The 15,680-nt window shown below is 64.0% G+C and overlaps 2 protein-coding genes across 4 annotated transcripts in view; one reads left to right on the top strand and one right to left on the bottom strand.

The window, feature by feature from the left end:
• The first annotated feature begins 49 nt into the window (after nt 1-49).
• Nucleotides 50-10,908, top strand: NHERF2 (NHERF family PDZ scaffold protein 2). Of its 2 annotated transcripts, XM_032145323.2 has the most exons (7): nt 50-397; nt 2,786-2,986; nt 9,082-9,261; nt 9,486-9,639; nt 9,713-9,756; nt 10,293-10,355; nt 10,597-10,908. In XM_032145323.2, exons 1-7 carry the CDS (start codon nt 185-187, stop codon nt 10,753-10,755), a joined length of 1,014 nt encoding a protein of 337 aa, XP_032001214.1. In that variant the 5' UTR covers nt 50-184; the 3' UTR covers nt 10,756-10,908. The 2 variants fall into 2 exon arrangements, with proteins under 2 accessions (XP_032001214.1, XP_032001215.1); XM_032145324.2 differs by lacking the exons at nt 50-397; nt 2,786-2,986 and adding an exon at nt 4,164-6,626.
• An 896-nt stretch (nt 10,909-11,804) lies between these two features.
• Nucleotides 11,805-15,680, bottom strand: part of NTHL1 (nth like DNA glycosylase 1) — a 9,223-nt gene continuing 5,347 nt past the window's right edge. For both annotated transcript variants that reach the window (XM_032145325.2, XM_032145326.2), the window contains exons 5-6: nt 12,841-12,946; nt 11,805-12,755 (exon numbers count right to left, since the gene is read on the bottom strand). In XM_032145325.2, the coding sequence (XP_032001216.1) occupies nt 12,632-12,755; nt 12,841-12,946 (230 nt within the window). In that variant the 3' untranslated portion in view covers nt 11,805-12,631. The remainder of the gene's footprint in view (nt 12,756-12,840; nt 12,947-15,680) is intronic.

The raw sequence follows: 15,680 nt of genomic DNA on the forward strand, positions 1-15,680 counted from the left end.
CGGGGAAGGGGCGGGCGCGGGGGCGGTGCCGCAGCCCGAGCCGGAGCCCGAGCCGGATCCCGAGGCGACGGGAGCCGAACGGGAGCCGCCGCCGAAGCCCCCGCCGGGTGCCCAGCGCCGCCGCCGCCGCCCCCGAGCTCCCCCGCGCCCCTGCACCGCGGGCGGCCGGTGGGCAGCGGGCGCCATGGCCGCGCCGGAGCCGCTGCGGCCGCGCCTGTGCCGCCTGGTGCGCGGAGAGCAGGGCTACGGCTTCCACCTGCACGGCGAGAAGGGCCGCCGCGGGCAGTTCATCCGGCGCGTGGAACCCGGTTCCCCCGCCGAGGCCGCCGCGCTCCGCGCTGGGGACCGCCTGGTCGAGGTCAACGGCGTCAACGTGGAGGGCGAGACGCACCACCAGGTGGGGTCCAGCGCGCGCCCCCGGCCCGCCGCCCCCTCCCCGAGCGCGTCCCCCTGGAGCGAGCAGGGGTCGCACGGGGGCCTGAGGGGGATCCCGCGGGGAGGACGCGGACGTTGTCGGGAGGCAGCGGCCCGGCGCCTTCGGAGTCCCGGCGCAGGAAGCTCAGTCCTGCACGGGGGTGGGGGGGGCATCCTGGCAGGGAGGGGCCCGCACTGCGGCTCCTGGCCGTTGGCCTCGCTCTTTGGTCGCGTTTTGGCCTCAGTGTGCCGTGAAGGAGGGTGTTGGGCAGCCTGGAGCCCCTCTGGAAAGGTGAAGACCTGGGTGCTTTCGCCTGGGTGTGTGTGTACACGTGTACACGTGTGCGTGTGAACACAGCTGGGCGTGTGTGTGCAGGTCCCTTTGGGGTCAGCCGTGTGTGCACGCGCCTGCCTGTGTGTACCCAGGAGGGGTCGCAGTAAGGGCATCAGTGTGTGTGCACCTCTGTGTGTGCTGTAGTGTGTGTGTGAGTATACAGGTCTGCACGTGTGCGTGTGTGTGTACAGGTCTGGACTCCTGGGCCTGTGAGAGCTGGGCTCTGTGTACATGCCTGGCTAGTGTACTCATCACTGTATGTCTGCAGGCCGGTGAGTCTGTGTGTCTGTACTCTAGTGTGTCCCAGCTGGTGTGTCTGGGACTGGGCTGAGTTGGCCATTGGTGGCAACCACATTCCTTAGCCACAAAGGCACTACTCCTCCTCAGAGGCTGCCTAGCCGGGCTGGGGTTACTGACCGAAGCCTCCTGCCTCCTGGCTAAGGAGAACAGAGCCTTTTCTCTGTGGGTTCTGACCCCTGAGGTGTGCCTGTCACCCACAGGCCAGGGACTCCCTCCAGACCCTGGTTGGGGTCCAGCGTCCACAAACCCCTTGTCCTCCAGGTCCCCTGTCCCTCACAGCACCAATGAATCCATAACCTGTCTACATGGCTGGTCCTGGAACCTAGAGATTAGCAGGTTGGTTCAGCCGGGCCTTGAGCTGGTCTCCTGTTTACCTGGTGCCTTGTCTGTCCCTCTATCGGCCGGCCCCATGCCTTCCACCCAGAGTGTCTGCTGTGTAAGGTTGTTTGCTGAAGAAGGTGGGGATCAGGTCAGGGGCCTGGACCTGAGGGATTGAGGGTAGGGCTGGCAGGGCTGGCAGAGCTGGCAGGGCTGGGGCCAGGCTGCTGTTGGATAGTCACTGCCACCCTCGCCCTGGGAACACCTGCTTCTCCAAGGTCCTGTGGTGCCGGTCTCTGAGGACTGGACACGCAGACCATGGTGGACTCTCCCCACTGCCCCAGGAGGGCAAGAGGGGCAGTTACTGCCCCATTTGACAGTTGAGAAAACTGATGCCAGAGATTGAGGGTGACTTGTCTGGGACACATAGTCAAGAAGCAGCTGAGCACTGGGTTCCTCTTGTCTCACTCTGGGTCATGGGGAGAGAGGAGGGCCGGGGGAAGATGGGCCTGGCTCAGTCCCTCCTATCTGTTCACCACCCTTGCTGAGCCTGGCAGCTGGTGGGGAGCCCTGTCCACCCTCCCCCAGGCCGCAGATGGGAGTAGGGCTGCCCCTCTTCCTACCCGCTTCCCAGTGGGCACTGCTTTCTCTCTGCGTGTGTGCGCTGGCCCCCCGCGTGGTCCAGACACTTCACAGGCACCTGCAAGCACACGCCGACGGCCACCGTGCCACAGCTGTCCACAGGTGCACCTGCCCCTCCCCCACTCCGGCTGCACCTGAATCCTGCTCCCCTGGCTGTGTGTGGGTGCCCGAGCCAGGAGCCCAGCCCTTCCCCTGTCTGCAGGCCCAGAGGGAATGGGCGCATGGCCATGGCCTGGAGGTAGCTACAAGGCCTAGGGTCAGGGGTTTAGACTTTCACGCTGCATGGCAGAGAATGACAGGAATGGGCACAGACACACTCAAACTGGGGCCCAGGGAGACACCCTTCTCCTTCAAACCTGGACGGAGACAGACTTTGAAACAGATGGATGCACGCGCACACAGGGACAGGCAGACTCAAAACCTGAAGGTCCACTGTGCACCATTTTTGTCACTTCCAGACAGGACTTACCCAGCGGCCCTACCCGGCAGCCCCTTCCCAGCCCTGCCTGGGGAAGACCCTGGGCTGAGGGCAAGGCTCTGGGAGGACCCTGCAGCCCTCACAGCCTGGGCCTCGGCGTCCGGAGCCCGGGTGCAGAGGGAGGGAGCCGCTGGAGTCCGGGGGTGGGGGGCGGGGCCGGCAGGCCTCTTGGTGCAGCCACCCGCCCATGCAGACCAGCCGCCTGCCCGCACACCCGGGCCAGCCCAGAGTGGTGCCACTGCCCATGTGCTGCCCGGAATGCGGGCCACTGACCTGCTCCTGTCGCCCATTCGCCCCAGGTGGTGCAAAGGATCAAGGCTGTGGAGGGGCAGACCCGGCTGCTGGTGGTGGACCAGGAGACAGACGAGGAGCTCCGCCGGCGGCAGCTGACCTGCACCGAGGAGATGGCCCAGCGAGGGCTCCCGCCCGCCCACGAACCCTGGGAGCCGAAGCCGGACTGGGCACACGCGGGCAGCCGCAGCTCCGACGCTGGCAAGAAGGTATGGCGGGCTCTGCCCACAGGGACCACCCTAGCCACTCCCAGAGGCTCTCAGCTTTTGACGATGATCTTTGCCTCTGGTCACCTCCAGTAGCGTTGGTCTCTTCTGCCTTTTGGGGCCCCTTTTCTGCCTCAGGGACCATCCTGTTGGCCACTGGGGGCCGCTCTTTCTACCCTCAGCCTGTGTTTTAAACTGGGTAGGGTCAGGGCAGCCTGGCCTGTTCCTCTTCTCCAGGATGCTGCAGAGCCGCTGGCCCTATCAAGGGGTCACTCTGACAAGCTGCCGCCTCCCCAGCCCCCAGCCTCATGGCTGAGGAACGCTGGGAAGAGACATTCCGGGTCTGCGTGTGTCCAGCTCTGTGCCTGTGTTGGGTGTCATCCGTGGCTCTGTCCTTGTCTCTGTCCAAGGCGCCTGCGTGCTGGGAAGGCCTGGGAGAGGGCCGGTCTCCTCCGCAGGCAGCGCCGTGGTTGGGGAAGCCGAGGAGGCCGCTCTGCCAGGCCTGGCATGAGTGGGGCTGGGAGCATGGGAGTGGAGTTGGGGGTCCAGGAGGCTCCGGGGTGAGCCCACTCCTCCCGCTAGATACAAGGGAGGGCCCTGGGACCCTGTCTGCTGTTCCTCCTGGACTGCTGGGCAGCACTTCCTCCTTCCCCTGCCCTTGCTTCCAGCCAGGAGACCCAGAAAATTACAGGGGCGGCCTGCTCCCCCTCCTGCTAGGTGGCCGACTGGGAGGGGCCGCCTGGCAGGCCTTGGGGGCCAGGAGGAACAGCCTGAAGCTGTCTGTCCTGTCTTCCCGAAGGCCCTGATGGCATTATCTCCACGCTCTCTCTCCTACCTTTTTTTTTTTTTTTTTCATTTTCAAGGAGATCCCTGGCCGGGTGTGCTGGCTCACGCCTGTAATCCCAACACTTCGGGAGGCCGAGGTGGGCGGATCACCTGAGGTCAGGAATTTTGAGACCAGCTTGACTAATGTGGTGAAACCCCCGTCTCTACTAAAAATACAAAAATCAGTTGGGCGTGGTGGTGTGTGCCTGTAGTCCCAGCTACTTGGGAAGCTGAGGCAGCAGAATCTCTTGAACCCGGCAGGCGGAGGTTTCAGTGAGCCGAGATCCCGCCATTGCACTCCAGCCTAGGCGACAGAGCGAGACTGTCTCAAAAAAAAAAAAAAAAAAAAAAAAAAAAGGAAAAGAAAGAAATCCCTTCAGGGGATATGAGTCCAGGGGTTGGCCAGACCCCACTGTGAGAACTGCGCCTGGGGCAGGGGTGTGGGGTCTGGGGTTGCCGAGGGTGCAGGGGCTCTACACATTCACTTTCTCCCTTTCCCGGACGCCCTGCTGAAGCTGGCTGCCCCTGGGAGCTGAGCCCGGGGGCAACAGCTTGGCAGGGAGACAGCGTTCCCTGTGGGGAGCCCAGCCTGGGCACAGGCCTGGCCATGGGACTTGTGGGACCCGTTTTGTTCCTGGGGCTTGAGGGCAGGCCATGGTGGTGCTCAGGGCCAAGGTGCCCAGCCCAGGGCTGGTAGGGGGGCTGGTCTTGCGGGGGAGCTGGCTGGTCCCAGGCCCCTGTCCAGGCTGAGGGTTGGAGCCTCCCTCTTTCCCAGGCACCTTCCCTCCCCCAGGAGGAAGCTCCCCCTCTGCCTCAGGCGTTTGTCCATTGATTTGGACACAAATGCATGGTTCACCTTCCTGTGGAAAAATCTGGCCCTCGGACTTTATCTGGAGGGTGCGGTGGCTGAGGCACCTTGCCTTGGGTGGGACCTTCCCCCTCTGCTATTTCAGGCTCTGGGGGCTGCAGGAAGCCCTAGGAGGGGCTTCCTTTGGGTGTATTTTTAGAGGAACAAAGGGTGGCCTGAGTGGCAGGTCCCTTTGTGCATGAGTCTGGCTGGGGACAGGGGCTCCAGGAGGTCAGGGGGCACCCAAGGAACAGGGTCTCCCCTTCTCTCTTCTGGCATCGAGACCTGAGGTTTCTTTTTCTTTTTTGGCTCACTACAACCTCCGCCGTCCGGGTTCAAGCGATTCTCCTGCCTCACCCTCCCCAGTAGCTGGGATTACAGGCGCGCACCACCACACCTGACTAATTTTTGTGTTTTTAGTAGAGACATGGTTTCACCATGTTGCTCAAGCTGGTCTTGAACTCCTGATCTCAGGTGATCTGCCCTCCTCAGCCCCCCAAAGTTCTGGGATTACAGGTGTGAGCCACTGTACCCGGCCCCCGAGATCTGAGGTTTCATTTCTTTCTTTTTTTTTTTTTTTTGAGATGGAGTTTCACTCTGTCGCCCAGGCTGGAGTGCTGTGGTGCGATCTCGGCTCACTGAAATCTCCTCCCAGGTTCAAGCAATTCTTATGCCTCAGCCTCCCGAGTAGCTGGGATTACAGGCGTGCGCCACCACACCTGGCTAATTTTTGTGTTTTTAGTAGAGACAGGGTTTCGCCATGTTGGCCAGGCTGGCCTCGAACTCTTGGGCTCAAGTGATCCGCCTGCCTCAGCCTCCCAAAGTGCTGGGATTACAGGCGTGAGCCCCTGCGCCTGGCTCGAGACCTGAGGTTTCTTCACCTGAGCTCCCAGCGTGGGCAGGAAGAGTTGGGCCTCACTTGACCTCCACAGAGCAGGCTCAGATCCTGCCCTTCTCAGCCTGGGTTCAGGGCATGCCTCAGATGGTCAGGGAGCCCAGGAGGGCAAAGCTTACCTTGCAGGGATGGCTGCAGTGGGGGTGCTGGTGGCAGAGAGGCAGAGCCCTTGGAGGGATGTGTGTAGTTTGTCTTTGGTGAAGGATGGAGAGGGCCCAACTTTGGGTGCCCCCTGGGAGCTAAGGGTGGTTCTCGGTGTCCTCTGTCCTGGCTGGGGATAGGGGAGGTGGGCAGGGGAGGACACTGATGTGGTTGGCCCCTCCTTTTGGGGGCCGTGAAGGCCCAGTTAGTGATGACTCAGCCCTGGGCCACACCAGGCTGGGGGTGGCCGCAGCTGCAGCACAGCTGATCCTAGTAGTGACGACAGGGGATAGCCCCCAAACAGAGACGAGGTGGCCAGCGGTGCCAGGCCCTGGAGGTGGTGGCAGACCCTGAGCCCTCTGCCCCCCTGCCCCTAGCCCATGTCTCCACCCCTGTCTGGAGGGCCTTGGGGGCTAAGAGCAGGTGAGGGGTGACAGTTCTGCGGGAGGCGGCTGTGTGGTTGGGGCGCGGTGCCTGCGGGGGCTTCCGGGCTCCCCTGGCTCTTCTCCTCTGGAGCCTCAGCAGGACTGTCCTGTGTTCTGGGGCCGGGACTCCTCCCTGTCCCCTCAGCCCTGGGTCCTGGGGCAGGGCAGGGCCTTCCAGCAGCTTCCTTCCTTCCTTCCTTGGGACGGAAACCTAGCTGGGTGGGGGGCGCCGGGCTGGAGCCTTCGCAGGGGAGTGGGCTCAGTCATCACCCTGCTCCCCAGAGTGACTCAGCCCCCACGTCGCCACCCATCCCCGGGGAGCCAGGGCCACAGAGGGAGGTAGATAAGTGGGGTGGCAGCCTGGGTTGGCCAGAGAGTTCAGGCCACCCCAGCCGGACGCCTGCCACTCACTGCCGCTGTGCCGCTGTCATGGCGCGCTCCGGGAGTGCCATGCCACCTGCCAGGGCTCCAGGAGCCCCTCCACGGAGCCCACCCCAGAGGCTGATACAGGTCAGGTGGGGTGGGAGGAAGGGAGGGCTAGGAGGAATCAGCAGCCGCTCAGCCTCCCCGGATGGAAGGCGGGGACTCCGGGACCCTGCTGTAAGCAGGCTGGTCCCTGATCAACAATGAAGGCCTTTCTCTGCCAGGGCTGGTGCGTCACCCTCTGGGGGGGTGCCCAGGGTACCCCCATGCCAGCCTCTTTGTCCGGACACAGGCATGGCTGGGGGACTAGGGATGGTCCAGCTCTGTGCTGGCCGCCGGTGGGGAGGGAGCCTGGAGCCCGTGGGAGCCAGAGGGCCTGGCGGGAGGCGGCAGGAAGTGTGTGCTGAGCCAGGGCAGGGAGGAGGAATGTGAGCTATGAACCCCGCCCGAGCTCCTCGGCTCTCTGGGCCCCCCTTTCCCATGAGCCCTTGTGCTGCCAGCAGCCCACCCCGGCCCCTCCATTGAGGCCCCTCCACCTGAGGGTTTAGTGCCGTGCCTGGCGCCACCGGGACCCTGCTGACAATGAAGGGGTTTAGGCTTGATGATAGGCAAAACTTCTTGCCTTGCAGAGTGAAAGATGGCTGCTTCTGGACAGAGGCAGAGGGGTGGCCAGAATGACCCTGAGAACACTGGGGGGTCCTTGGCCTGGCCTCAGGGCCCCAGACACCCACCAGATCCTGCTTCCTGTCTGGTGCCCTGAGAAACTCTGCCCTGCAGGCCGCCGTGCAGGCGTGGGAAGGGCTGCCGGGCCAGCACTGTGGGGCTGGCTGCATGTGTGGGCGGCTGTGCGTGTTTGCAGGTGTGTTTGGACATCTTGTGTCTTTGACTGTGTGATGTGTCTTTGCGGCCTGGGCCCATGTCACGCTCCCACGTCCCCCACTGAATTGGGCTCCTGTCCCCACACTTTCCCTCCGTCCCAGGCCAGCCTGGGGGCTGTGCTCCACCTCCCCTCCCGAACTGGACTCCTGTCCCCACGCCTTCCCTCCGTCCCAGGCCAGCCTGGGGGCTGTGCTCTGACTGCATCCCTGAGGGGCACTTCGGTGGGCAGGTGTCAGGGTCAGCCTCGAAGCCCCACGCCTGTGCCACCAGGTGTGTCTGGGGGAGGAGTGGCTCTATGTGGTGGGGCCCTGGAGATTTTGGGGGTCTTGCACCTTCCAATTCAGCACATGTGGCCCAGCTAAGCCCCTGCAGGGCCAAGGAGCCACAGCCTTGTCCCTGGAGTTTCTGGTGTGACGGGCTGGGTGGTGGCCATGCAGAGAGGGTTCAGAGGGTGGGCACGAGGCTCCAGATGAGGCATCTGGCAGGCTGGACAGGAGAAGGGTGTTCCAGACCAAGGGCAGGTCCTGAGCCCAGGGGACAGGGCACTAGCCGTGTGGAGAAGGACCCCCTTGCTCCCTTGGCGGGGCAGCCCCCCCCCACCACTGACATGGCCGTTTCCGGTCCATTGGGGTTTGGAGTGAGCTTGAAAGTGGGTGGCTGGAGGGGTTGGGGGTTTCTGAGGCCTGAAGACCTGCCCTCCTGAGGTCTGAGCGCCCCTCTTGCCATGCCGCCCCGGCCCTGGCCTGGCCTGTGGTCCCTCAGGGACACACAGGGAGGTAGGAGGTGAGGGAGGGGCCCTGGCAGCCCCCCACCCCACCTGCACACTCTCCCCTGCACACGCCCTCAAGCCTGGCGCTCCCTGGAAACCTGAGCTGCCTCCCGCCTGCTCTGGCCACCGCCATGTTTAACTGAGCACGGGCAGCCGCTGGCCACCGCCGCCGCACCCTGGCCCATCCCCTGGCTGGGAGGTGGTCATTGGGCCTGGCCCTGCCTGCATGGTAACCTGGCCCAGAGCCCTACTGCAGGATGCCAGAGGTAACATGGGGCAGGGCCTGGGATGGTAGCGGGGGGTCCTTCCGGGCACCAGGAGGCCCTCTGTGCCCTGTCCACTCTTAAGATCCTGCCCCAGCCCCTGCTTGCTGGGCCCACGGGGGTGGGGCAGCTCATTTTCCCGGAATGTGAAAGCAAACAGAGCCGCCACCGCAGCCAGCCTCACGGAGGCCTCTGGAGAGAAAACAGAACTGCTGGCCTAGGAGCGCCTGCCCCACGCTCTGGAGGAGAGCCCGGGCAGGGGCACGCACAGGCAGAGCTCTCAGGGACAACCGCCCCAGGAGGCCGACAGTGACAGTTCATCCCACCTGGTGCTTTCTCCCACCCTGCCTGTGCGCCACGCTGGCCTCGAGCCAAAGGAATTCTCCCAGCAACCCGGGAAGGCGGCTGGGCCCATCGGGGAGGCTTCCGGGTTTGAAAACAGGCTTTGCCCAAGTTCCCACAGCTAAAGCTCTGTCACAGGCAGCCTGGGTGCCCGGAGTGTTTGCCACTGAGACCTGGGCCTGCCCGTGGGGGGCATGGTACCGAGTTTGGGCAGCGCTGGCACCACCGGGGAGTGGCCTCTGGAGGCGGGAGGCTGGAGCCAGACTGACCCCGTCCATCGGGCCTGCAGGATGTCAGGGGGCCCCTGAGGGAGCTGCGCCCTCGGCTCTGCCACCTGCGAAAGGGACCTCAGGGCTATGGGTTCAACCTGCATAGCGACAAGTCCCGGCCCGGCCAGTACATCCGCTCCGTGGACCCGGGCTCACCTGCCGCCCGCTCTGGCCTCCGCGCCCAGGACCGGCTCATTGAGGTACCAGCCCACCAGGGCTGCAGGGTGCTGGGTGCCCCGCGTCTGTCCACACTGGGGCCCTGGGTCCTTGCAGGGAGGAGGGAGACGCTGGGAACCTGAGCTGGTGCGCCTCCTGCTGCCTCGGTGGGCAGTGGCTGTGATGAATATTTGATGCCACACCTGGCCATGCGCTGTTGGGGGCCGTCTGGGCCCACAGCGGGGCTGATGCGTGCTGGTGGCGGCAGGTGAACGGGCAGAATGTGGAGGGACTGCGCCATGCTGAGGTGGTGGCCAGCATCAAGGCACGGGAGGACGAGGCCCGGCTTCTGGTGGTGGACCCCGAGACAGATGAGCACTTCAAGCGGCTTCGGGTCACACCCACCGAGGAGCACGTGGAAGGTGGGCCACGGCCCAGGGCACAGGGTGGGTGCGGTGTGGTGGCTGAGCAGCCACTGACACGCTGTCCCCACAGGTCCTCTGCCGTCACCCGTCACCAATGGAACCAGCCCTGCCCAGGTGAGAGGGTGGGGTGCCCATGAGACACAGGGTGCCTCTGGGGGTACCCAGGCCCGACAGAGGCCCCCTTCTCCCTGGAGATCCGTCCTAGAGGTGTGCTAGTGACACCTGATTCTGGCCCTGTCACCTCCCTTTAATGCCCCTGTGGGTCTCGTCCTGGGTCAGTGCCACACACAAGCCACATGGGGCGCCTGGGGTCGGGGCCACTGCCTTCCATCCTCTCCTGGGCACCACCTGGTAAGGAGCTGCCGTCCAGTCTCTGCCCCCTCAGGGAGCTGGCAGTGGCCTCACCCCAGGTGTTGCTCAGGCCGGCCATTCCTGCACCCGAACCCCCTCTGCACCATGAGCTGGCCAGGCCACCTGCCTGTCACTGCCAGGTGCCCGGTGCCTGCCCTGCCGCATCTGGAGTCCACCAAAGGCCCCAGGCCCCCTGCCAAGTGGAGGAGCACACACCGGTGGGACGTGTGCATCTGTGCACATGTGTGCGTGTGCAGGTGTTGTGTCTGTGAATCTACAACCTGCCCTTGGTTTCCCAGCTCAATGGTGGCTCTGCGTGCTCGTCCCGAAGTGACCTGCCTGGTTCCGACAAGGACACTGAGGTATGGTTGTCCTCCTCCACTCCTGAGCTCACACGTGGGGCTGCCAGAGGCCTCGGGGTGGGCGTCTGTGGACATGTCAGCCCGGGCAGTGGGGTCTCTGCTCAGGAAGCCCTCGTGAGCCCACTGCCCCAGCCCCAGCGCCAGCAGGCAGCCTCTGTTGGTTGCTCCCTGGGAGGGGCCACCGTCTGGCGTGTGGGACTAGGGCTCACTCCAGACACCTCACCCACCGTGCTCACCCCAGGATGGCAGTACCTGGAAGCGAGATCCCTTCCAGGAGAGCGGCCTGCACCTGAGCCCCACGGCGGCCGAGGCCAAGGAGAAGGCTCGGGCCACACGAGTCAACAAGCGCGCGCCGCAGATGGACTGGAACAGGAAGCGCGAGATCTTCAGCAACTTCTGAGCCCTTCCTGCCTGTCTCGGGGCCCTGGGACCCCTCCCGCACGGACCTTGGGCCTCAGCCTGCCTCGAGCTCCCCCAGCTTCAGTGGACTGGAGGGTGGTCCTGCCATTGCCCAGAAATCAGCCCCAGCCCCCGTGAGCCCCCATCCTGCCCCTGCCCGCCAGGTACTGGGGGCCTGTGGCAGCAAGATGGGGGGAGAGAGACCCAGAGATGTGAGAGAGGCAGACACAGAGACACAGAGAGAGAGAGAGAGAGATGGAGCGACGGCTGCGGGGTGAGGGCCTTTGCTGCTCTGCTGGGGCCTGCTGACTGAAAGGAATTTGTGTTTTTGCTTTTCTTCCAAAAAGAGCTCCAGCTCCACACATGTTTCCACTTAATACCAGAGCCCCCCCCCCCCCCCCCCACTTCCCCTCCCCCTTGGGACGCGCTCTAAATAATTGCAATAAAACAAACCTTTCTCTGCAAACCATTTCCTCCCCGCCCCCTCCCCTCAGCAGCGGCTGTCCTGAGTGGGAGTCCCTGGGACTTCCCAGTGGCCAAGCTGGGGCCCCCAGCCTGTTCGTGGGGACCTCGGGTAAGGCCAGGGAGGCCTGATGTGGCCATAAGAGCTGCCCCTCCCCACCCAGCTACCCTGTGTGCCTGTGCCCTGCTGGGAGTCTGAAGCGCAGGGCCTGGGCTCTCCGAGGGGCGTGAGGATGGAGGCCCCCCGTCCCCAAGGAGGGCGGCCTCTGGACAGGCCCCTCATTCCGCACGGCAGCTCCCAGGCCTGGGGAACGTAGGTGTGTGAGAGCGGCACCCGGGAAGGACTCCTGGCCTCTGGCTCAGCCCTGCCTGGCGGGCTCCCCCGTGGACACCTGTTGACTTTGCACTTCCCTCCCGGGCCCCGCATCCCTGAACCGACCACGGATCGACCGGCACCGCTGCTGCCTCGTAAGCCATAGCGCATGCGCGCGCTCAGAATAAACAGGCCCTGCCTGGGACCCACACGCCTCCGTCTTTTCTGAGCCTCCTCCCCGAGGGGTGAGAGGAGTGGAGGGATGAGGCTGTTCCAGGGAGCCCCCTCCCCAAGTCTCAGCAGCTGGAAACGGTCTCGTTCCTGAACCCCTGGCCTGCATCCATCTGCTCCCAGCCCTGCTCCATCTCCCCCGCCGGCCCCCATGGGACCCCTTGCTGTGTGGCACATCCTGGGCCCATGCCCATCTCTCTATTTGGCAGACTCAGCCTCCCACCTTCACCTTTCCTGTGAAGCCATCTGGCTCCACACAGCACCCACACAGGCCACCTTTTGCCCAATTCACCCTGCGACCTCTAGCAGTCACAGTTCAAGCTTTGTACCCTGTGGTGCCCTGCCTGGGTCCCCAGTGTCCCTTTCAAGGCCGGGTAGCTCTGTAAACAGGGGTGGGACCCTGGCAGAGGCTGGGCTTTGAGGACATGGAAGTTCAGGAGCTGGCGGTGTCTGGGCTGGGACGCTGGGGGGCCGGCGATGGATAGCATGAGGGGCCAGGGTCCTCAGCCAGCTGCCCGGGGCTGCTTGCTTCCCCAGTGGATGTCCAACAGCTGGCTGCAGCTGGCTCTCCCCACTTCCTCCCTCCCAGGTTCATGCACACCCTCTCCCCCTCCCTGAGTACACAGCAAAGATTGTCACGTCCCCAGCCGGCCTCCCAGGCAGCCCTGCTCCAGACACGCGAGCACGGGTGTGTGTACGCACACGCCCTTGTATGCGATTCCCAGGCTCTCTGTCCCCTCAGGGACAGACATCAGCCAGATCCCATCTGCAAACACACCGAAGCTTTATTCAACAGGCGTGGCTTCCTGAAGTGTAAAGGCACTTCACAGACGGTGGCCACAGTGGCACCTCGGCCGGAGCCATGCGGCCATCAGAGCCCCTGGGCGGCCGGGCAGAGGGCTTGGTTGAGGCAGGCCTGGCAGCGAGGGCGCACAGGCAGACAGGTCTGCTGGCCGAAGCCCACCAAGAGTCCGTTGATCTCGTGCCACAGCTCCCTGTGGGGGTGGGGCCGGGTCAGTGCTGACAGAGGGAGGGCGGGGTGAGCTCTTCTCCCCGAGGAAGCCCCCCACATACTCATACCTGGGCAGCCACTCCTCCAGGGCCACTCGGGTCTCCTCTGGGGACTTGGTTGCCTTCTTGGTCCACCTCAGCCGGTTGGCGATTCTGTGCACGTGCGTGTCCACTGCTGCTGGGAGGCCAGGGGGTGAACAGGGGCACACTCCACCAGCCCAGCCCGTGCCCCTGCCCTCCCTGCCCAGAGACGAGTCTGCCACCACCCCAGTGGCCTTCCAGTTACAGACTGGAACCGCAAAGCCCTGGCTGCAAGCCTACATGTGACCATCTCGGCTGCCCCTGAGGTGCTGGGGCAGGGGCTGAGCCCTCTGTTGGGGTGCAGGCCTCCCTCCCATCACCTGAGCCAGCCTGGGGGGCTCTGTTCTGGGCTGCCCACTCCTGCCAACACTGGTGCCAGATGGGTGGGTGGGTGGTGGGGTCTCTGCTCTGAGCAGGGCGTGGGGGTGATGACTCGGCTCTGCTTGAAGCTCTATTCCCCACAATAACAGCGACAGCTCGCTTGGACAAGCACTTGCTGGGGGCCAGACCCTGCCAGAGAGATTGGCCAGCTCAGTGAGCCCTCACAAGGTCCTATGGATGCTGAAACCGAGGCCTGGCAGGATCCCGACTCCGAAGCACCTCTCAGCCCTCAGCCTCCCCAGGAACGCGACCCTGTCCTGGGAAGGGTCCATCCAGGCTTCCCTCTGTCTCCTGTGGCCTGAGGCTCCTCTCGGCATAAGCACTGGCTCTGGGTACCAGGCTGGGTGGCAACAGCTCTGCCCAGCGGGCTGGCATGAGGTCACTGCCTGCAGACCCAGCACCTGCCACTGCAGCGGTCAGGGACAGAGCGGGAGCATGGCCCGCCCGGCCACAGCTGCTGTCCACCTGGCTTCTGGCTCCTGCTCCCCTCAGCTGGCCACCCCAGGCACCTGCTCACTGGGGCTCCTTTCTCCCACCCAGTGGGCCCTGACCAGCTGCAGCCCCAGCCCTGCCTCCTCCTCCAGTGTTTCCCAAAGAGAAAGCTGAGCCCTGCACCAGCTCCTTCGTTGCTGCCTGGAAAAAGGTATCTGAGGGTGTGGGGAGACCACAAGGCCCGAGGGGTCACATCCCTGGGGTTCTGAGCCTCAGTTTCCTCCTCTGTAACACGTAAGTGGACATGCTTCAAGGCTTAGTCAGGCCACGTCACGCTGTGTGAGCCTCCTGCCCACCTGGACGGTGAATGAGGGGGACTGCCTCACCCACTTTGTGGCCAGAGCTTAGAGAAGCCAAGGGCCTGGCCCACAGTCACCCAGCCAGGAGGTGCAGAGCTGGGACCGGAGCCAGCAATCTATGGCTGTGGCATTTTTTTTTTTTTTTTTAAACGGAGTCTTGCTTTGTCACCCAGGCTGGATGCAGACAATGGCGCGATCTCGACTCACTGCAACTTTCGCCTCTGGGTTTCAAGCGATTCTCCTGCCTCAGCCTCCCGAGGAGCTGGAATTACAGGCTCTTGCCACCATGCCAGGCTAAATTTTTTTGTTTGTTTGTTTGTTTTGTTTTGTGAGACGGAGTCACGCTCTGTTGCCCAGGCTGGAGTACACTGGCACGATCTCGGCTCACTGCAAGCCCTGCCTCTATTCTCCTGCCTCAGCCTCCCGAGTAGCTGGGACTACAGGCACCAGACACAACGCCCGGCTAATTTTTTTGTGTTTCTTAATAGAGACGGGGTATCACCATGTTAGCCAGGATGGTCTTGATCTCCTGACCTCGTGATCTGCCTGCCTCGGCCTCCCAAAGTGCTGGGATTACAGGCGTGAGCCACCGCGCCTGGCCATAGCCGGCTAATTTTTGTATTTTTATTAGAGACGAGGTTTCACCATGTTGGCCAGGCTGATGTTGAACTCCTGACCTCAGGTGATCCACCCACCTCGGCCTTCCAAAGTGCTGGGATTACAGGCTTGAGCCCTTGTACCCAGCCAGCTCTGACGTTTTAACTGAGAGTGTTTCTCTTTCGGGGAACCCCCAGGAGGCAGCCCTGGGTCTCCTTGCAGGTGGTCAGGCCCACAGACACCTGGAGAGGGAGGTATTCCCGCATGCCTGTCTCTTGTGCCCACTGCTCCCAAAGCCCGTTCCCTGCCTGGCTGTGGCCAGGGACCTTCCCCCACAGCCCTGCCCAACCACGATGCAGCACCCCAGGGACACGGGCAGCTGAGGACAGCCGCCCAGATAAGCTCAAGTGTCCACTGAGAGGCTGGCGGGTGGTGACGCTGGGAGTCTCGTGGGCAGGAGGCCCTGCCCTGGCGCACCTGGCCTGGCTCTGGCTCTTTGGGGCTGCTGCGGCTGTTCAGCCTCGCCAGGCGGCCCCCTGCTCAGAACAGAGGCCCTCAGCCCCTGGTGGCCCTCTTGCCCACCAGAAAGTGCTAGAAGGCCAACCCCCAGCACAGGCCCCCTGCAGGAGTCCCAAAGGGGCCTGGGATGGGGGCACACAGAGGGCAGGGCCAAGCCCTGGTTTCTGGACTGGCTGGGCCCGGCTTGCTGCGTATGGCCTTAGGAGCCCCAAATTGTCTGGACAAAGCCAAGGAGGAGGCAGCCCCACCCCAAACCAGGGTCTGTCTTCACCCAACTGCCAAGAAGCCTCTGGTGCTAGGAAGAGACACCAGGACCTGGGAAAAGGATTCAAGGAGGGCCCTCCCCCCAGCAACTCCCTCCCCACCCTCCCCCCATCCCCCAGCATCTCCCTCCCCACCGTCCCCCATCCCCCCAGCACCTCCCTCCCCACCCTCCCCCATCCCCCAGCATCTCCCTCCCCACCCTCCCCCCAGCACCTCCCTCTCCACCCTCCCCCCATCCCCCAGCACCTCCCTCCCCACCCTCCCCCCATTCCCCCA

The sequence above is a fragment of the Hylobates moloch genome, unplaced genomic scaffold (assembly GCF_009828535.3).
Source record: "Hylobates moloch isolate HMO894 unplaced genomic scaffold, HMol_V3 SCAFFOLD_23, whole genome shotgun sequence".
Lineage (NCBI taxonomy): Eukaryota > Metazoa > Chordata > Mammalia > Primates > Hylobatidae > Hylobates > Hylobates moloch.